This window comes from Saccopteryx bilineata, chromosome 2 (assembly GCF_036850765.1).
Source record: "Saccopteryx bilineata isolate mSacBil1 chromosome 2, mSacBil1_pri_phased_curated, whole genome shotgun sequence".
In the NCBI taxonomy this organism is placed as follows: Eukaryota; Metazoa; Chordata; class Mammalia; order Chiroptera; family Emballonuridae; genus Saccopteryx; species Saccopteryx bilineata.
Genome location: NC_089491.1, coordinates 291,093,302 through 291,114,047, shown reverse-complemented (window position 1 = coordinate 291,114,047; position 20,746 = coordinate 291,093,302). Strand labels below are relative to the sequence as shown.

Genomic DNA, 20,746 nt, shown 5'->3' with positions numbered 1-20,746 from the left:
AGGTGTTGCATCAAAGAATTGATGCTTCTCATCTCTCTTCTCTTCCTGTCTTTCTGTCCCTAAAAAAAATAAAGAGAGAGAGAAGCCCAGTACAACTGGCTTTCACAAGGCCATAGTTGCAGAGTAACACAGGGAATGAGATAAGAATAGCGAACATTAAAATGCATACTGTGTGCTTGGGCCATTCTAAGTGCTTTTCATAATGAATTGTTGAATCCTTGTAATAACTGAGATAGTTACTACCCTCATTTGATAGAAGAGAAAGCTGAGAAATAGACGGGCTTTAATAGCTTGCCCAAGGTCCCTCAGCTAGGAAGTGGCAGAGCCAGGATGGGGGAGGAATAGTGGGGGCAGGAGGGCATTTCCAAATAAGGATTCCATTTACTTAGCCTAAGCAAAGGCTGGGAATGAGGCGCTGGGTCAACCTTTGCTCCAAAAGAGAGTAGGCAGATCAGCCCTCCTGCCTTGCTTCCAGGAAGGATGTTCATCTGATTTCTACCTCTTCTCATCCAGGCTGGCCCTGCAGCATGGGGATGGCCACGTCGTGGACTACCTGTCCCAGCCGGTCATCGACTACATTCTCAAGAGCCAGCTGTACATCAACGCCTCGGGCTAGCGGCCACTCGACGCCCAACTCCTCCACTGTCCTCCGCCAACACTCGGCCCCTCCAGTCTGTCAGTCCCCTGTTTCTCTCCTGCCTCTGTTTCTCCATCTCCTCCTCTTGACTGTTCTCCCCTTTCGCTGACTCAACCCCCCACAGTGTGGGGACCCGCAGAGAACCACGGCGTCCCTCGTTCCACAGTCATCTTTGGACAAACTTTCCCCTAGTGTTCGGTTTGGGGGTGGGTGAGGGAATAGGGGTGGGAGTTGGGGGGAAGTGCAGTCCTTGGAGATGTGCTGGTATCCATCTCCCAGCATGCTCTAGAGAGTGGCTCTGGTGCCCATCCTCCCAGCATGCTCTGGGGAGGCGGCTCTGGCTCTCGCCTTCCCAGCATGCCCTTTACCACAAAGGGCTATTGTTTTTTTCTGGTGTTTTTTTTGTTTGTTTGGTTGGTTGGTTGTTTTGTGTTCTTTTGATTTTTATTGTTCACGCCTCATAGAACTTGGATGGCATCAGCGTCTGTGGTTCTTTCTGTTTCAAGTCTTGATGCATTCCGTGGAATCACTTCCCGGGATAGGGCACTGGCCAGCCGCAGGGCAGTGAGGGCCATACCCAGTGAAGGAGGCCACCTCCACTTTCCCGACACCCCCACCCACCCACAACAACAGCAGTCTGGGGTCAAGAGTGTAGACTTTCAAGTTTGAAAACCTGGGAGGCAAGTCTGGGAACAGGAGGGTTTCTTAGAAGAATGTGGGTCCATTTCCTAGTTTCAGAAGCCCATTTCCCAGAGGCTCTTGACCTAGGCTCCCACAGAAGCAGTCCATCCCCATTTCCTGGTGGCATCTGTATGCTTACTTCTTTGGGCTGTGACTGATGGCAGAGTGTAGGTGTGCTGCCAGCCCAGGCATTCCCAAGGACCCTTCGATCCCTGTCTAAGACCTGGGGGGCTGTATTTAGCTATATTCCTACATCTGAGAAGGATCACATTTGCAAGGCCAAGTGCTAATCATGTGGTCATTTCTGCAGTAAAACATGCTAGGAATTCACTCATCCCTGGAGATCTTTGCTAATTGCCATTATTTATTGCCTGTTTGGCTGGGGCATGTCTGTGTCATAATGGGAGTCCAGGATGACGTAGGAGAAAGCAGTTTGTTGCCCTGGTGGGAACTGGTGATCCCCACCCATCGAGCTGCGGTAACACAGGCAGCGGCCAAAGCCGATTCCTTCTCGAGAAGCAGTGCCTTGGCCTTGTTTCTGAGGCTGGTCTTACCTCCGGCCGAGCCCGACAACCATTGTCATCACCTGTAGAGATCAGCCTGGCTGAGGAGTGAGCTCTCAGAACAGAGATCAGGTCGTGAGGGACATCGAGAACCCCTCCACCATTTCACCCCTTTCCTCCCCCATTTCCTGCCTTCCTCTGCTACCCCTGGAAACAGTACTGACAGCCTCTCTTCTAGTTGTTCAGACCCCAGGCATGACCTCCTTGGAGAGCCGAAAGGAAACTAACTATTCTGTCATGCTCTGTGTCTCATCCAGTCTCTGGTTCTTGGGTTTCTGGTTGTCTTTGAGGAATGGTCCCTGAGCAGCTGGACAATTTTATCAAAATCTAGCACCAACTGTGGCCCAGGAAGGGTTGGGTGAAATAAGACACCAGGAGCAATGGTCTTCGCCACACACTTCACCCCTGCAACATCCTTCAGTAGCCTCCAGAGAAGGAACTGGACTCAGCAGAAGACATGGCAGAGTAGCATCAGAAGGGTGTTATTCCCCCTGAATTATAGAAGTCATCTCCAGAGGAGGGAAGGGAGAGCCTATGCTTGGGTCTCAGTGTTTGGCTAAGGAGCATGGATTCATGAATGAAAAAAATTTTAGAGATTAGTTGATTCTCCCTTAAACGATGAGCCTGCAGAGAGCCCCTGAATTAAAACGCTTGGTCTCAAGTCACACAGCAACTATAACATCTGGCAAAAGGATATTGTTTCTCTGAGCCTTAGGTTATCACACCACATGGCCTCAGCCCCTCTGATTCCCACGATCTTAACCAGGTAACGTGTGGTTTCTACTCTTCTCAGCTGTTACCTGGCATCTTTGTCTTAAATTATGTCTGACCAAGGTGCTTGCTATACATGGCTTTGTATAGGATAGTCCTGGGGGGAAATGGGATGGTGAGGAAGGCTGTAGCTAGGTTTCCCTTAGAAATTAAGAAATCCCAACAGTTTGGAGGAAATTCTAGAAACCCATGGATTGATTTGTGGAAGGCTAAGAAAGACCCAGAATGCTCAAGATGATGCTAGTGTTGGGGGGAGAAAGACAAAAGAGCCTTTGTCTAGCTCCTGGTTGGCAAACTACGGCTCGCGAGCTACATGTGGCTCTTTGGCCCCTTGAGTGTGGCTCTTCCACAAAATACCATGTGCGGGTGCTACCTCAATAAGGAATGTACCTACCTATATAGTTTAGGTTTTAAAAAAATTTGGCTCTCAAAAGAAATTTCAATCGTACTGTTGACATTTGGTTCTGTTGACTAATGAGTTTGCCGACCACTGCTCTAGGCAAAAAAACAAAGGAAAACAGGGAGCAGGGTTTTCTGGGAGAACATGGCATCCTTGAGGATATGGAGTTTATGGATAGTTTCTTAGGAGGATCCCCATGAGCAGATCCAACAAAGACAAGATAACTGGAGTATCCTTGGTCCCTTCTATTACTCTGCTGGATTCTGTGGTCAAGCTCCGTTTAGTCCACAACCCATAAATGAGAGCTGGGCTGCTCTATGATTCAGTGTAGGCGTGAGAGGGCCCACAGAACAGAGAGGAGATGAACTATGGAGAAAAACAGGGACAATAGAAGTAGATTTCTAGGAATAAAATGGGGCGGGCCTTATCTTGCTACATCACAGGGATCGTGTTACAATAGTTTTCTTTTCATACAAGGAAAAGTCAATCTCCTTCTGGGTAGAATGGCCCATTCCTCATTCTGCCCTATTCTTCATTTGCTAGGGGGAGGTCAGAGCTCCCCTCTCCATCCAGGGCAGGACATTGTAGCCATGACCAGAAAGATAATTCAGAGTTTGAAGTAGCGCCCCAGGTGCCGGTAGGCTGACCTCTAGGCCCTGACATCCCCTCTGGGGTCCTGCTCTTTCCCCCAAGGTCCCACCAGAGGCTGGGATGGCGCAGGTCTGTGAGAGAGGCATGGCTGAGTGATCACAGCCGCGTTCTCTGTCTACCAATGAAAAACGTGTCTCCCATTTTTCTGAAAATGGTTGATGTAAGTAAGAACAGGCGGGAAGGAAACCCTTTGTCTCGAGGACTGTCTCCTCAAGGAACTACCCTCTGCTGAAGAAAGGGGGCTGTGCTACTGGCTGGTACCTCATTCACCATCCCCCACCCCCAGGCAGCCTCTCTGGCTTTCATTCCCCTTGAATGTACATAGGAACAGGGGAGCGAAGTCTCTTCCTGAAGTGCCTGAAACCCAGAGCTAGAGCTTCTAGAGACTGTTCTCTGTCTCTGCGTGGCCCACCTTTCCCCCATGGCCTCTGGCCTCGTGTTCCAGTGCTCAGAGAGAATAAAAGAACTTGCTGTTCTAATTAGGTAGAAAGTGAGACTAGATAATCAATCTATAGTGAAAGGCAGAGAATTGCAGGCAAAAACAGCTTGTATCTGAACAGCCCAAATTTACTCTCCCCCCCTCCCCCACACAATTAGTGGACTAAGACAGAGTAGCATGCTAAATTTTAGTCATCAAAAGAGTGATGCAAAAATCACTTAGCGGGCTATGGAAAGCTCAGGATTCTCGCCCGTGGCCACTGCAGGAAGGCCAACAGAGGAGATGGGAAGGATGGAAACAGGGATCAATTGTGTAGCTCGTCCAATCAGGACACCTTAGGAATAGCATTGGGGTAATAATGATGAAGATGCTTTGTTGAATTCATTCAGTCTGCACCTTCCTATGGCTGCTCTGTAAACTCAATTCATGGTTTCTTTGTCATGTAAGTTTGGGGTGTCCTATTAACCTGTTCCACTTGGTTAAGACTGAGTTATGCTCTTTCCCTCCTCACTCCCAGATCCCAGAACTCAGCTTGATCCAGAAGGTCTCAAGGGTTGGTATGCGGAGGGGGAAGCCTTTTTTGAATCACTTTTTGGTCACTGAATCTGCCATTTTAAGAGTAAGATTTGCTTTTATGGAAACCAATTCATTCATAAAAACTACATTCGAGTTGCAACACCATTTGACAGTGGAATCTTTTCAGTACAATTTTGTTGCTTAGACTAGTCCCAGATGAAAGTTTTATCAGCAATATGTTTCAATTATGTTAATAAATAAGACAATGATAATAGAGTCTCATGTCTTGGTCTAGAATCTTCTCTGTGGGTTGCAGAATTAATCTCTTCTTCATAGTTTTAATCTACAGGAGGCAACAGCTGTAAAAATGTTCTTAGAGCAGATTTTCTGCCTGGTTTAGCTGATGTCACATGTGTAATACGAAAGTATATAACAACACTCAAGAATCATAAGCAGGGGCCTGACCAGGCAGTGGCGCAGTGGATAGACAGTCAGACTGGGATGCGGAGGACCCAGGTTCGACCCGAGGTCACCAGCTTGAGTGCAGGTTCATCTGGTTTGAGCAAAAGCTCACCAGCTTGGACCCAAGGTCGCTGGCTCGAGCAAGGGGTTACTCAGTCTGCTGAAGGCCCACAGTCAAGGCACATATGAGAAAGCAATCAATGAACAACTAAGGTGTCACAACGAAAAACTGATGATTGATGCTTCTCATCTCCCTCCATTCCTGTCTGTCCCTATCTATCCCTCTCTCTGACTCTCTGAAAAAAAAAAAAAAAGAATCATAAGCAGGGAAGAATAATTAGCAATTTTGTGAATTGTGCCTCAGTTTTCTCAGTCACAAAAAAATCAAATTTCAGCTTTTACCTAATCTGCATAGTCTGCTATTGGTTAGCTTTGGCTCCTCAATGAAATTAGTTCGTGTTTTTTTTTTGTTGTTGTTGTTGTTTGTATTTTTCTGAAGCTGGAAACGGGGAGAGACAGTCAGACAGACTCCCGCATGCGCCCGACCGGGATCCACCCGGCACGCCCACCAGGGGCGATGCTCTGCCCACCAGGGGGCGATGCTCTGCCCATCCTGGGCATCGCTCTGTTGCGACCAGAGCCACTCTAGCGCCTGGGGCAGAGGCCAAGGAGCTATCCCTAGCGCCTGGGCCATCTTTGCTCCAATGGAGCCTCACTGCGGGAGGGGAAGAGAGAGACAGAGAGGAAGGAGAGGGGGAGGGGTGGAGAAGCAGATGGGCACCTCTCCTATGTGCCCTGGTCGGGAATCGAACCAGGGACCTCCGCACGCCAGGCCGACGCTCTACCACTGAGCCAACCGGCCAGGGCGAAATTAGTTCTTTATGGAATAAAAATATACTTCTGAAATGAAAAATAAGTTTTTTGGCATAGGAGTTCTTAATTAAGAGAAATGATTAAACTCACCCATTGTTTGGGTAATGTAAAAAAGCAAAAAATGAATAATTTGTTAATTGTTCAATCCTCTAGTTATTCTTAATTCTTGGATCATTTTTAGTTATAGCATACATTATGTATTGGTTTAGTTCTAAATAGTGGTTATCATTAGCTGATACTAGTCATGATTCAGAAGATGAAATAGCAATTTCTTGATAGGCCAGCTCATTGAAGGCTTAGCAACTTGTCAGATTAGTTGGGGTTTTTTCTTATAAAATCATTTTAGTTCTTAGTATTTTTGTCTGTTTGTTTGTTGAAAATTGAGATTAGTAGGCTTTGTGTGTATCCGTGTGGGTTTGGTGGCACAGGATAATGATGTTTGATATGTTTTATAAATTGATTACTTGTATTTATATTTGCTACTTTGGCACAAAGCTAAACAGTTTTTTTTTTCCTCTGTCCTGAAAGTATATAGCAATGAGAGTTTGTTTAAACTAAGGTATAAACACTGGCTTAATATGCTAACTTTCACAAATTTATAAATTATATATTCTAACATGAGTTATCTATGTTACGCACACAGTTCTTCTCATAAATTAAGTTTCAGATCTTGGGATTTCCTAGGAAGTTTCATGTAGCCCAGAGGAGAGAGCAAAACAGAGAGAGAAAAAGAGAAAAAAAATCTAATCTCTGCTTTCCAGGTGGGAAAACTGAATCACAGCAAGAACCCATAACATTCTCATGATCATGCAAAACATTAAAAGAAGACACGATAAACATATTCTTGGTCCTTGAGACTTGGTCCAAACATTGGATAACACCGAGTATTTTCGTACCCCTTTCTCCAGCCTCCCAAGAGCACTGAAAGGAAACCGCATCCTGGGATAAGAGCAGACACACATCTGCTAAGAAGTTCTAGTCTATGGGCAGTTTCATTTCTATCCCCATCTCCACACAGAAATCCCCATGAGTCAAAGTGGATGATGATGTAACTGCCTACCATCAGCACAATTAATCATCAGAAAACTTTCAGAGGAGAAGTATAAGGAAGTTTGCACCACAAATTACAAATAGTGATGAAGAAATTGGAAGTAAATCTCTCTAAAAATCACTACAAATAGTGATGAGAAATTCGAAGTAAAATCTCTTGGAGTCAAGTCAAGACTAGTAACAGGGTCTAAGTCCTGGGTCATGCTATCCCTAAGTCACATGCTCCTCTCTTCTTAGGGACAACTTGTCAGAAGCCCAGAAATGAAGGAATTATTTCTTAACCAAGGGAGTCTCATGAGTCACTTTTCCATTGCCGTCTCTTCCCAGGGAAGAAGACAGTCTTATGACTTTCTTAACAATCTATCCCATTGAGGAATACTTTTATGATTGTATGTACCTTGGTAATTAATTAATGCGATCCTTCATGAAGTTCCCTAACCCTAACCCAGAGACAGAAAGCCAACCACTAACAATGCTTTCTCCCCTGTCCTAGTGTAGAATTGTCTCTGAGAAGTGGCTTCCTACAAAGGGACTATATTCCTTAGGCCCCTTGCAAGTTAGATGTGGTCTAGACAAGGAAATGTGACTGTGATCTACAGCCCCTTCTAGACCGGGCCCACAAAAACCTTCCACGTGTCATCCTTTCCCACGTCCTTTCCCTTCCCCCACTAGAGGGGAGATGATTCCCAGGGAAATTCTAAGTCACATGTTGTAAATGCAGGGCTTCTGGAATGACTACGTGGAGGGTAACCCTGCCAACTTTCTCTCCATTCAACACATTATGGGAGCAAGAAGAAAGCTTCTCTTGTGTTTGAGTTATGCACATTTGTAGGTCTATGGGATACCATAGTCAATCTAATCGAAGTAATGCACCTCCATTTTCTGGGTACTAGTTAATTAAAGTGAGAGATTTGTAGAATATGTGAGTACGCCCCAAGACAGGACTATAAATTCACTTCCACCAATGGTAAAGCAAAGTGGTAAGGCCTGTCAGTATTTGGCAGGTGGGGAGGGTCAATGTGGATGGGAGAAGAATCCTTTCCTCAGCCACTTGGGTAGCTGGCCAGTTCAGGATAATTTATTATATTTTAATTTATTAGAAAGCATGGGCAACGTACCACAAGCTACTGATTTTACCTTTATTTTATAGCTGATAAAAAAAACACACCAAAAATATTCCTCATAATCCCCACCTTGCTTAGAGTGTTCCAGAAATAAATCCTTCTTCATGCTTAGGAGATAGCACCAGTTCAATCTCATGGAATACTCTCACGGTTGGAAAGGGCCAGACAAGTTGCTCAATAACAGGAATTAAGGGTTCTAACTCTGGTTCTAACTGCTGCAGTATGACTGGACTTCACTCCTTGCTCTTTCAGTGGCATTTTGGTTCCTATTATTTCAGAACCTCCAGCTCAGGCTTGGAGTTTAACAAATCAGATACTGACCAGAGGCGCCTAAGAATTATTCTTTATTGAAACCATGTTCATGAAAAGCCAAGGACATACAGAGGTGAAACAGTACCCGAGTCTTCCTAGCCAGGGTGGAAGTACATGTCTCTGGTATTCCCAGCAATTCCCACTGCGGGTGTCATGACTCAACAGGCTGTTGCAATCGGTTGTGGAAAAGGGCAGAGTGACAGCAGGAATGCGGACCTGTGTACAACCCAGAGCCATCTCGGCTTTGCCAAAACCCAAGTGCCCCCATGGGAGTGTCTTGCGACACATGTTCTGTTGAGAAAAGACGCTGCAAACCAGGGCGTTGCTGCAACAAACACCACCTGTGATGAACAAGATTTGTACGTTCAATTTTATTTATTTATTTATTTTTAATGTTTGTCTTCCTCACTAGACAATCAACTCTATGAGGGCAGAGACTATGTCACCATGGTACCCCAGCCCCTGGCACAAAGGACATAATAAATAAATGTTGGAAGGATGGATGGATAGATGAATGAATGGAAGGATGAAGTGTGAGAATGAACGTTCTCTGCAGTAGAAAGAGAGAGAATGAGATGAAACACACAGGTGTGAATAATTTTTAATGTTTGAAAAGTGGGAGTGAGTTAGGACTAATAAATCTAAATAATAATACTGTACCTTTTTCAATGCCTAAGCTACATTTTTCTATCACTTCGAAACTCCAAAGTGAATTCCCAATGTTTGCTTTGCTAGTGGGAAATGCTGTTAGGATGATGCCACGGCATCATCAGGAGAAAGGATGCCACCCTCGGGCCCAGAAGAGCTCGAAGACACCAGGGAACAGCAGACACCATCGCTCCGCACGGGCCAGCCTCGCAGCTCCGTGCTCCGTCGCCGCGTACTCCTTCCAGCGGGAAGTGGCATATCATGTACATACCAGGTGGGGCGTGGAAGGATCTCCAATCAAGAACACTGAACATGATGAGTCAACAGTATTTTACTGCTGCAGTATGACTGGACTTCACTCTCTGTTCTGATATTAGGAAGGATTTTATGCATAAGAGAAAGTATAAAACCTTTTCCTTTGGTCACATCACTCAAAGGATGAGCTGACTATCACCTGGCAGTGCTTGTCCATACTCCAGGACTCGGTTTATGGCTATTCTGAGGCAATCCTGTGCTTGTACATTTTGTCCTTCCATCCAGTTATCCTTTGGGGTCTGAGTCCTTGATCGATCTCCTACTCAATGCTATTTGCCTCGCTGCCCAGCATCAGGAAGCAAATAGTATCACATTGGTGCAATAAGAGACATGTGTAGGCCAAGGACTCAGGGATGGGGTCAAGTTCAGTTGATCTGAGCATGCCTACTCAACATGTTCAAATGTCCACACACACACACACACCCCCAGCCACATGAGATAGCTCCTGAGTCCCAAGGTCTGGATCCCATGACCCTTAGTTGAGAGATCTCTATAGCAGCTTCACTGTTGCTCAAGAGCCTGGGTGTTGTAGCAGCCCGGGGGCAGGTTGTCCCTGATGTTCTCCAAGTTTTTGACATCAGCCAGAATCCCACTGATGCTTGTCTCCAGCATGTGGAGTTGGCCCCTCTGCTGACGCGCCCTCTCTTCCAGCTCTGACATCAAAGGCCGCAGCTGGCTGTTGATCTGAGTCTTGGCTCTGAGAAGCTTCTGCTCCAGTGAAATTAGCCCCTCTTCATCCACACTACCAGGCTGATCTATTTGACAGAATGAGAAAGGTTTAACAGGGAAGAGCTGGGGTTAGATCTCCTTAGACATACACGGGCCCTTCTGTGCCCTTAACTAATTCCTCCTTCACCTGCCCAGAGCAAATAATATGCTGTGCATTTACTTTAAAGGCTTATTTTAAATCAGAAATAATCCCGAGAGCACTAGCCTCATTACTGTGTTGTGAACAGCCCAGTTCAAGCCTCTGAGCTCTACAGTTAAGCTACACGAAGCTTGGATTTTCCCTTTTATGTTAGGGTCAACAGTTCACGGGAGCTGAAGGTCACAGGCGGCTGAGTTCATTCTAGGATCAGAATCAACCCCAAATTATGCTTTCTCAGCCACCCCCAGGCCATATCTTGCTGTTTCCCATTGAAGGATCTTCAGCAACTGGCCAGGCTTCAGGCCTCAAAGAGGCCAAGGTATGTTTTGCTATTTGGAGAATAGATTCCAGCTGTTAGGAAATGAGGCAAGATTTCATTCTGGCCTGAAACAGCGGGAACCTCACCAGATGCTGGTTTATTTCCAACAGGAAATGTAGTCACATTCGTTCAGGTATGTTTTCACCCATAAGCAATCTAAAATGAACATCAGCACGCAGGGCACCTGGCCAGACTCATCTGGTTTGACTATATTTGAGTGGCCCCTTGGTCAACTCAAAGTCAAGGTCAGGTGGCCTGCATGAGTTTATTATCCTAGGGCAATTAAAATACTGCTGTTCCGGGACTGAAGAGAGCTAATAGAATAGACACAACACCGTACAAAACAGATCAATCCTTCACCTGGGGGGTGGGGGAGAAATCACGCATCTGGGGCCCTGTGACATGCAGGGAAAGGTAAGAAAGCCTGGGGACAGAATAAGTCTGTCCATGGGGAGTCACATAACTTCTCCAAAGCAGCAGGAGAGCTGGAGACAAAAGACCCGGCTTGAACACTGCCTCTGCAAGGTGATCTGGGGACATTATTAACCTCTGCAAGCCTCAGTTTATACCTCTGTGAAATACAATAATAAAGACAACAAAACCCACCTCATAGGACCTTAAAAAGACTTAACTGATGCCTGACCAGGTGGTGGCACAGTGGATAGAGCATTGGACTGGGATGCAGAGGACCCAGGTTCGAGACCCCGAGGTCATCAGATTGAGCGCGGGCTCATCTGGTTTGAGCAAAAAGCCCACCAGCTTGAACACAAGGTTGCTGGCTCCAGCAAGGGGTTACTCGGTCTGCTGAAGGCCCGCAGTCAAGGCACGTATGAGAAAGCAATCAATGAACAACTAAGGTGTTGCAACGCGCAATGAAAAACTAATGATTGATGCTTCTCGTCTCTCTCCGTTCCTGTCTGTCCCTGCCTATCCCTCTCTCTCTCTGAAAAAAAAAAAAAAAAAAAAAAAAAAAAGACTTAACTGATATTATACCACACAGACACCTGCCTGGTACATAGTGAGTGTTTAATACTCCACATCCAGCCTGCTCTCCCCATTCTTTCTTTTCTCTTTAAAGGCCCTATGACCTTGGTTTCATTGTGATTTTTTTTGTGTGTGTTTTTCCTAAGTGAGAAGCAGGGAGGCAAACAGACTCCTGCATGTGCCTGACCGGTATCCACCCAGCATGCCCACTAGGGGGTGATGCTCTGCCCATCTGGGGTATTGCTCCATTGTGACCGAAGCCATCCTAGCACCTGAGGTGGAGGCCATGAAGCCATCCTCAGCGCCCGGGCCAACTTTGCTCCAATGGAGCCTTGGTTGCAGAAGGGGAAGAGAGAGAGAGAGAGAGAGAGAGGAAGGAGGGGGGAAGGGTGGAGAAGCAGATGGGCACTTCTCCTGTGTGCTCTGACCGATAATTGAACCTGAGACTTCCACATGCTCTACCAGTGAGCCAACCGACCAGGGCTCATTACGATTTTTAGAACACTCAACAAAGCTGCAAAAATCTCAACTGAATGGTCACTTTACACTTAGGGGCTCATTGGATCACAAGGCAGAATCGTTAGGGTAACAACACAGACAGTATTGGTCTCTCGGGTGCTGATATTCCACAGAAAAATCAGGTCTTAAAATAGTGCTGTTGAACTAAAAAAGCAGGACCAAGCCTTTTTGGAATGTAGCTGGAGTCCATGACCCAATACCTCGCTCCTTGTCAGCTGTGGTCCAAGCTTGCTCACACAGGCCAGCTCGGGGCCTGAGAGCAGCTCTCCCTAAAGCCTGAAGTCTACTGCAAGTTGCTGCTCTTTCGGAGGGATTCTGTGTGGAAGACTCCGTTGCTGCCACCCTGTGCCATCTAAGCTATTTTGTCCTAAAATTTTGCAGTATCCCATGGACCAAGCACCTTTGCATCTCTTCTGGACTGTCTACCAGGCAGCTCCAGCTGCCACAGCTGGCTGCATGCAGGCATAACTGCAGTTTGGGGAGGGACCCATAGCAGAACCAGCCAGTGACTGTTGACTTGCTGGACTGGGAGAGTCTTCCCTATCACCCCTTCCACTGCTCCAGGGAAGCCTCCATCATAGTTCCCTGATTCCTTCAGCAACCTCCTAATCAGCCTCACCCTGCCTTTTGTCTAACCCGCCTTCAAGTTCTCTACGCAGTCGCCCAGTGATCTGTCTGAACTATCCAGTGATGATGTTATTCCTCTGCCCAAAGCTGTCCACTAGCTCCTCAGGATCAAGGCCAGAATCCTTAGCAGGACTGTCGAGCTGTCCAGTCTTCTCTTTAGCTGTGAAGTTCAAATCCTGCCTCCACAACTGGCTTTGTGATCTGTGAGACATTAGGAACCAATCTGAGCTTCACTATACCTTCCCTAAATGCACCCAGCTCTCTCACCTAGAGACTTCCACCTGCAAGAGGAAACGGGTGCTCAGTGACCCATCAAAGAGATGCTAACACAGAGTCCAGAAAATGTAAAGAAACCGGCCTGGAGTATCTGGGCCTGGAAACAAAGTGAACTTCCTGACACCCTTAAGGAAGGTTGAGACTCCCGTTCCTCAGGGCTAGGTCTGGTTAGGCTTCTAGGAAGAGGCATGGGGCACGGGCTGCAAGCTGGTGGGCACGCCACATACCTAGCAGGTGCAGGATGCTGTCCAAGGTGTCGAGTGTGTCTTGGATCCTAACTCCAGCCCCCTTGGCCCTGTTATCAGCACTCTGGGCTTCTGTAATTACCTGAAGAAAAACACATGCAAACTCATCTTGAAAGGGTGTTTCCCACATTGGCAGGTTGGAGGGGACCTCCCGTGACAAGCCATGGGAACTCACCATCTGCACCAGATCCATGTCCGTGTCAAAGTCCCGCTCCTTTCTCGCCAGCTCGCCTTCCACGTCCCTCATCTCACTCTTCAGAGTGGCCAGTCCCTTCTCCACGGCCAAGGCTCCATCTGCTGTCACGTTGGCGTCCAAGTTCAGACTCCCTATCTCCTGGGGGAAGAAGAGGAGCCAGGGGCGGAAGGAAGGGGGGGGTGAGGAACAGAAACATTCCAAAGACAACTGCAGAGAAAATACAGCTGCAGCCAGGCCCTTGTGTGGTGGAGCCAGTGAGATGAACAAGGAGAGAGTCAGACTTGGGGACACACCCTTTCCCAAGCTTTGCCCTAAACAAGTTAATTTGGGGGTGTTTCTCTGGGGACTAGGAGGGTCAGCACTGAGCCACCACTTCCTTCTCGGGTCACTACTTGCCAAATGGTGAACACAATGGGAACTATCTGGGAAAACCAGAGGGTGTGACACTCATCTCAGCCTCTGCCACGTTTCATTGCTGCCCTAGTCTTTCGAATGCCTTTATTCCCCAAGACAGTTGAGCATGGGCTGCAGAGAATGAATAGGCTACAGATTGGAGTGTTGTGCTTATTAGGACAAACTTCGTCAACATCTTCATCGATAGCTATTATTAAGCACCCAATTGCCGATGTCTCTGTGCTAGAAGCCATATAAAGGGAGGCACAGGAAATTGGTCTCTACCCTCAAGGGAGCTAAAATTAGAGATTATTTTTGCAAGTTATCATGGGGTCCAAGAGTGAGGCCAGTCCAGACACCAAGACTTTCTAGAACTTTCTAGAGCTGCATTGGTTTTGCAGAAATCATGCTTAAATAAGAACTACAAAGCTCGCTTCCAGCTGAAGCACTCCTACTGGAGCATTTAGCATCTGGTTGTAAGTGTCACTAATCTGTCTCTCCCCATTACAAAGTGCTCCTGGGAGAGAAGGATTGGGTCTTTCTCATCTCCATATCCCCAGCACCACGCAGAGCAGTGGCTCATAGCAGGCAAAGGGGGGGAAATAAACAAATGGCGCTTAGACATAGAACACAGAGACAAGGAACTTAGAACTCCAGAATTTTACAACCTTGAATCAAAACATTGATGATCACTGTTAGGGGTTGAATTGTGTCCCCCGCCCCACAAAAAATATGTTGAAGTCCTAACCCCCTGTACCTCGCCATGTGAATTTAGTTTGGAAGTAAGGCTGTTGCAGATGTCATTGGTTAAGAGGAGGCCCTACTGGAGAAGAGTGAGCCCCCTATTCCAGTATGACTTCTGTCCTTATGAGAAGAGTCAGAGACACCTAGGGAAAAGAACCCCATGATGACAGAGGCAGAGGCTGGGGCAATGCTGGCACTAACCAAGGAACGCTAAGAATTGCCATCTGCCACCAGAAGCGAGCAATGTTTCTACCCAGAGTCTCAGAGGGAGAACGGCTCTGCTGACACTTTGATTTCAAACTTCCAGCCACCAGGATGGGGGAAGGAGGAGAATAAATTCCTGTTGTTTAGGCCATCCTGTTTGTAGCACTTGGTCATAGCAGCTCTAGGAAACTAACTCAATAGTCTATATAAACACATCTGAAGAAGACTTCTCATGGTACTGTCTAAGGAAGGAGATGGAAGAGGGCTCTAGCACTCAGCCAATGGACTGTTGAGTCAGTTAACCAAAGGGACACCCACATAGATCAGGGGCCACCAAGGATCACACCACGACCATAAGCCCTATAGATCCAATGAGTCCTTGAATGCTTTGGAATACTCTTTCCCGCTCCACGTGGCCCTTGTGTGCGGAGCGGCTCCTGCCAGCCTGTGTCTCGACTTCTCTTTACCTGTTCTATCTTGCCGGTGATCTCCAGGGCCTCCTTGGCCGCACTCTTTGCCCTCTGGGCATCAGCAGCAGCACCGCCCAGGGCCTTTTCTGCCCGCTGCGTCTTGTCACTGGCGTCTGCAACCTTCTGGCTGATGTAGGACAGTCTCTTCATAGCCTCTTCAGCTTCTGCTTTTCTGTCTTCAACCTGCAGGTCAAACTCTGAAACGAAGATAAGGGGACATTACCATGAGGCTGAAAACAAATGTATACAACGAACTTACACATGAAGGTGAAAGGGGCTGAAGCTTTTCAGAAAATTCCAGGAAGAGCATTATTCCTGCCCAGGAATGAGAGGTGGGGAAGTTGTGGCTATTACTCTTTCCTATCCAGGAGAAAGCATCTGAAAGGAGGCCTTGAAAGGGCCATAATTTGTCCTCTGCCCAGTGGAGCTGACAATCAGCCTGCCCTGGGTCCCCATCACTGTAAGAATCTTAAGACCCCAAAGCAAAGTAGAAGCAGGTGGGATCTTCAAAGCCCAAAGTTTCAAGCCAGAGCCTTAAACCCTAAGCCGCCAAATGACAATGGTTGAGAGTTAGACAGAATAGGTAGACAGCTATTTTCTGTCAATAAAATCCCAGGGCCTGACCAGGCAGTGGAGTAGTGGATAGAGCATTGGACTGGGATGCGGAGGACCCAGGTTTGAGACCCTAAGGTCACCAGCTTGAGCACACGCTCATCTGGTTTGAGCAAGGTTCACCAGCTTGAGCCCAAGGTTGCTGGCTTGAGCAAGGTCTGCTGTAGCCCCCCCCCCCCGGCCCCGCCCCGCAGTCAAGGCACATGTGAGAAATCAATCAATGAACAACTAAGGAACCGCAATAAAGAACTGATATTTCTCATTTCTCTCCCTTCCTGTCTGTCTGTACCTATCTGTCCCTCTCTCTGACTCTATCTCTCTGTCTCTGCCACACACACAAAAAAAAATTAATAGAAGAAAAAAAAATCCAGGATTTCAGGAATGTTTTTGTTGTTATTGTTGTTCTGTAGTGAAGAAGCCTGAAACTTTAACCAAAGCTCTCAGGCACACCTCCAAATCTCCGGGCTCTGATTGCTGTGACGAAGCTTGGCCCATCGTCACAACAATGCAACCTATATCGGAAGCAACCAGGCTACAAACATATATATACATGTGTGTATAATAGTGGGGTCTGTGCGGGGCCTTCGAGATCACTTAGCTTACCCTCCTTCCTTCAAAGAGAAAGTTGGGCCCTGACTGGATAGCTCAGTTAGTTAGAGCATCATCCCCAAGCACAGAGGTTGCCGGTTTGATCCCCGGTCAGGGCACATACAGGAACAAATCTATGTTCCTGTCTCTCTTTCTGTCTTCCTTCCTCCCTTACTAAAATCAATTAAAAAAATTTTTAAAAAGAGAGAAAGCTGGGGGTCTGAAAAGGCTGTATGATTCACCTATGGGCACACAGCCAACTCAGCCCGGCCACGGGGCCCAGCAGAGATCGAAACTCAAGCCTCTGACATCTACCTCAATGCTTCCTACTGCGTCAAATGTTAACGCAATCTTCTTCTTTAGAAAGTTAGTCATCATGTGTCTATTAATACTTTCAGTGCACCTTCACTTAGTGAGATCCATGAAGATTCAAAATAAACCAAAGTCATGGTTATACCTTTAAAATGCTCAAGGGACCTGAGCCGTGAACTACTCACCTCTGAGGTTCTTTAAGATGTTCTCAACTTCATAAAAAGTGGCATTGCCCATACTTAGTGCTTCTTGGGCTCTGCTCTTAGCAAGGTTGGCACGGGAAAGTAGCTGAGCTGATTTCTGTGAACAGGCAGATAGAACAAGATTAGAGCAAACGCAACATACACCTGGGAAGCGCATTCCTGCCAGAAACTTCTCTGTGTGATGACAGAATGCTATGACTCACCCAAGAGTCTAGGGGTGCTGCGGCAAACCCTTCCACAACCTAGGACAGAGCAAGGTTTATAACCCAACACGACCCAAAAGGATCCCGTATGGAGAAGTCTCAAACTGTAGTCCATTATCAAAGACAAGAACAGTTTTGCAAATATAATACTAAGCTCTAGATACTTCCTGAAGCCAAGCTAGCAGACAGAGCTGGACCAAAATTGGACCCAGGAGGACTGAATCATATTCCTAGATTCGAGGGCTGATTCAGTGGGTGGGGCCAAGCTCATTACATCAAGGTCTCTGTATCTCAGTTACTTCCTCTACAGGCAGCGCTACCCTAGAGAGTTTCCAGTGTTTTCTTTTCCCTCCATATTTATTCACATGGTTGGCATTCAATACATGTTTGTTGAGCATATAAATTAAAAAGATACCTGTCTCTCATTCTTTCCGTTCTGCAAAAGCCGCTGGGTTTCTCCTTCCCAGTTTCCCAGATTGCTTTGCGCACGCTTGAACTCATCCATATGCTTTGTCACCAGGCTTGAGAGAGAATCGGCTTTTTGTCTGATCCTCTTTGCTTCTACCTGGAAGCCCAAGGAAATAGGAATGAGTTGCCTCTCTGCTCATCAGTTCCCACAATAGTCCTCTTAAGACCTGCCATCATTGTTTGACAACAACAATACAAGCCCAGAGTCTTACAGGCACGATACCTGAAGCAGATGCCCCAGGTATCAAACAGGTTTTCCTTTTAAAATTTATTTAAAATTAAGTTGACATATAATAGTATATTAGTGTCAGGTATAGAACATAATGATTCAACCTAAGAAGTGATCACCATAAATCTAATCATCTGTTACCATACGTCATTATGATGATGTTACTGACTATTCCCTATGACATACATTTCATCTCCATGACTTACATATTTTATAACTGAAAGTTTCTACTTCTTAATCCCCTTCCCCTTTTCCATCCATACCACTGTCCTCACACAGGTTCTGTGTCTGTTTCTCATTACAATTATGTTATGTTTTAGTTTATATATACACAGGAACATTTTTGTGGGAACCACTGTGAGTGCTTTTTGTGATGGGTAGAAAGCCCAATCTTCTGAGCCTAAGTTTGGAATTGATGACAGAAGGAATTCAAACCTTGTGGGAAGAATGACAGGCCTTCTGAGTGGCTATACACAGAGAGATGTACTATTGATTTCACCCAAATGTAAACATCAAATTTCATTTATAATAATTTTCCACAGGTTTCAGTCGTCCCCAGAAGTAGGGAAGAAATAGAAAACTTTTATCCATTACTTGGTTCAGGATGTGAGCCAAGGTGTTTTTTTCAAAAGCCAAGATTGGGATTAAAGAACAAGGAAATGGATAATGAGAAGGATTCAATACTCTTCCTAATCTAGGCAAGAAAGGTCAACTTGGAGACAAAACTGAACGACTGAACGATATGATATGATGAAACCCCCAGAGAAGAAAGCATTACGGCTCTTCCTGGGGACATCAGCATATCGGCGAGATGCCCTTACCTGCAAAGACTGATCGCTGACTCCCTGCAGCTGAGACATGGAATTGAGAAGGCGGAGACTATGTTGATAAGACTTATCTGCTTCAATGTCAGTTTGAGTGGCCTCCCTGGACAACAGCTGGGCCAGAGACTTAGTTTTCTCCAACCTGCAAAGGGGGAAGATAGAGGACTTCGTGAGAAGCCATTCTTTTTATTTAAAGCAAATATCCATCCTCTTGTCTTAAAAGTATTAGTCAAATTTTGGGAAAAACCAAATGACATTATGTACCAAAATATGCACCCATCTCTATCATCTAAACCAGGGGTCTCAAACTCGGGCCCGCGGGTCGCATGCGACCCACACACCAATTTTGTGCGGCCCGCAGACTAATCCACGAAGTTTGATTAGTCTGCGGGCCGCACAAAATTGGTGGGCGGGCCGCATGCGGCCCGTGGGCCGCGAGTTTGAGACCCCTGATCTAAACATTAAATTCGACACAGATTGGCTCAGGAAAATTCAACCTAAGTTCCCAATTCTTTTTTTCTTTTTCTTTTTCTTTTTACAGAGACAGAGAGAGAGTCAGAGAGAGGGATAGATAGGGACAGACAGGAACTGAGAGAGATGAGAAGCATCAATCATCAGTTTCTCGTTGAGACACCTTAGTTGTTCATTGATTGCTTTCTCATATGTGCCTTGACCGTGGGCCTTCAGCAGACTAAGTAACCCCTTGCTCGAGCCAGCGACCTTGGGTCCAAGCTGGTGAGCTTTACTCAAACCAGATGAGCCCGCGCTCAAGCTGGTGACCTCGGGGTCTCGAATGTGGTTCCTCTGCATCCCAGTCTGACGCTCTATCCACTGCGCCACCACCTGATCAGGCCTAAGTTTCCAATTCTTAATAATATAAATATATTATTTTTATATCCTCCATGCCACCAGGTGAATTTACTCACACACTTCAAACACCATAGAGGGTGACCATATCTCCAAGCATGTAATCTCTCAACCAGAACACAAACTTTAGATTAACCAGCCTGTCTTCATCCAACTTCAAAAGCATCTGCTTTGCCCCAAAGTAACACTCTTATTCTCTCTATTATTATTATTAATATATTTTTTTAAAGAATGCAGTTTGCATACTGCCCTGGGAAGATACAGAGGACACTGGCCCTCTGAGAAGCTGCTGAAACCTACTTTCCCACAAGCCCTTGCACCACAGAGCCGTCTGGGCTGCCACCACCACCGCCTTCCTGAAGGGCCTTGCGTGCCAGCGACAGAGCTTGTTTGGAGTAATCTTCGGTTTCCCTTGTCAGTTGCTCCATGTTATTGGCTGACTCCTCATGGCTGAAAGAATTAAAAATAAAGAATTTGAATTTTTATAGCGAAAACTTCTTAGAAGCCTTTTATTTAAATGTAGGGAGAGGAGCAAGGGAAGTGGTTTGACTAGAAAAGCCAAACAGAATTGACCCAGTTAGGTGGAGGTGGAGGAACTATTAAGAAGCAGGTGCTGACCCTGGCCTGTTGGCTCAGCGGTAGAGTGTTGGCCTGGCATGTGGAAGTCCCGGGTTCGATTCCCAGTCAGGGCACACAGGAGAAGCGCCCATCTGCTTCTCCAACCTTCCCTCTCTCCTCTCTCTCTCTCTCTCTCTCACTTCCCCTCCTGCAGCCAAGGCTCCATTGGGGCAAAGTTGGCCCAGGCGCTGAGGATGGCTCCATGGCCTCCGCCTCAGGTGCTAGAGTGGCTCCAGTCACAATGGCGTGATGCCCCAGATGGGCAGAGCATCGCCCCCTGGTGGGCATGCTGGGTGGATTCCGGTCAGGCGCATGTGGGAGTCTGTCTGCTCCCCCCCCTCCTTGCCCCCCACTTCTCACTTCAGAAAAATAAAAAATAAAAAAGAAGCAGGTGCTATAAAGTAGCCTCATGTCATAGACTTTTTGGTGATCTATTCCATTTACAGCACAACCATGAGAGGCCTGGGGTGTGGGGTGGAAATGTCTGGGAGCAGTATCAGGGTGATAAAATATTGCATTTATAAGCTGTTTTCTG

At 46.5% G+C, this 20,746-nt stretch overlaps 2 protein-coding genes across 4 annotated transcripts in view; one reads left to right on the top strand and one right to left on the bottom strand.

Annotated features, from left to right (window-relative positions):
• NMNAT2 (nicotinamide nucleotide adenylyltransferase 2) overlaps positions 1-4,886 on the top strand; it is a 129,562-nt gene extending 124,676 nt beyond the window's left edge. The window contains exon 11 of the mRNA XM_066261313.1: positions 514-4,886. Coding sequence (XP_066117410.1) covers positions 514-616 — 103 coding nt within the window. The 3' untranslated portion in view covers positions 617-4,886. The remainder of the gene's footprint in view (positions 1-513) is intronic.
• Positions 4,887-8,495: 3,609 nt separating this feature from the next.
• The window catches only part of LAMC2 (laminin subunit gamma 2), a 69,915-nt gene continuing 57,664 nt past the window's right edge, over positions 8,496-20,746 (bottom strand). For all 3 annotated transcript variants that reach the window (XM_066261311.1, XM_066261310.1, XM_066261312.1), the window contains 8 exons: positions 19,894-20,043; positions 18,724-18,868; positions 17,621-17,770; positions 16,985-17,099; positions 15,285-15,484; positions 13,456-13,614; positions 13,263-13,362; positions 8,496-10,197 (listed from right to left, as the gene is read on the bottom strand). In XM_066261311.1, the coding sequence (XP_066117408.1) occupies positions 9,944-10,197; positions 13,263-13,362; positions 13,456-13,614; positions 15,285-15,484; positions 16,985-17,099; positions 17,621-17,770; positions 18,724-18,868; positions 19,894-20,043 (1,273 nt within the window). In that variant the 3' untranslated portion in view covers positions 8,496-9,943. The remainder of the gene's footprint in view (positions 10,198-13,262; positions 13,363-13,455; positions 13,615-15,284; positions 15,485-16,984; positions 17,100-17,620; positions 17,771-18,723; positions 18,869-19,893; positions 20,044-20,746) is intronic.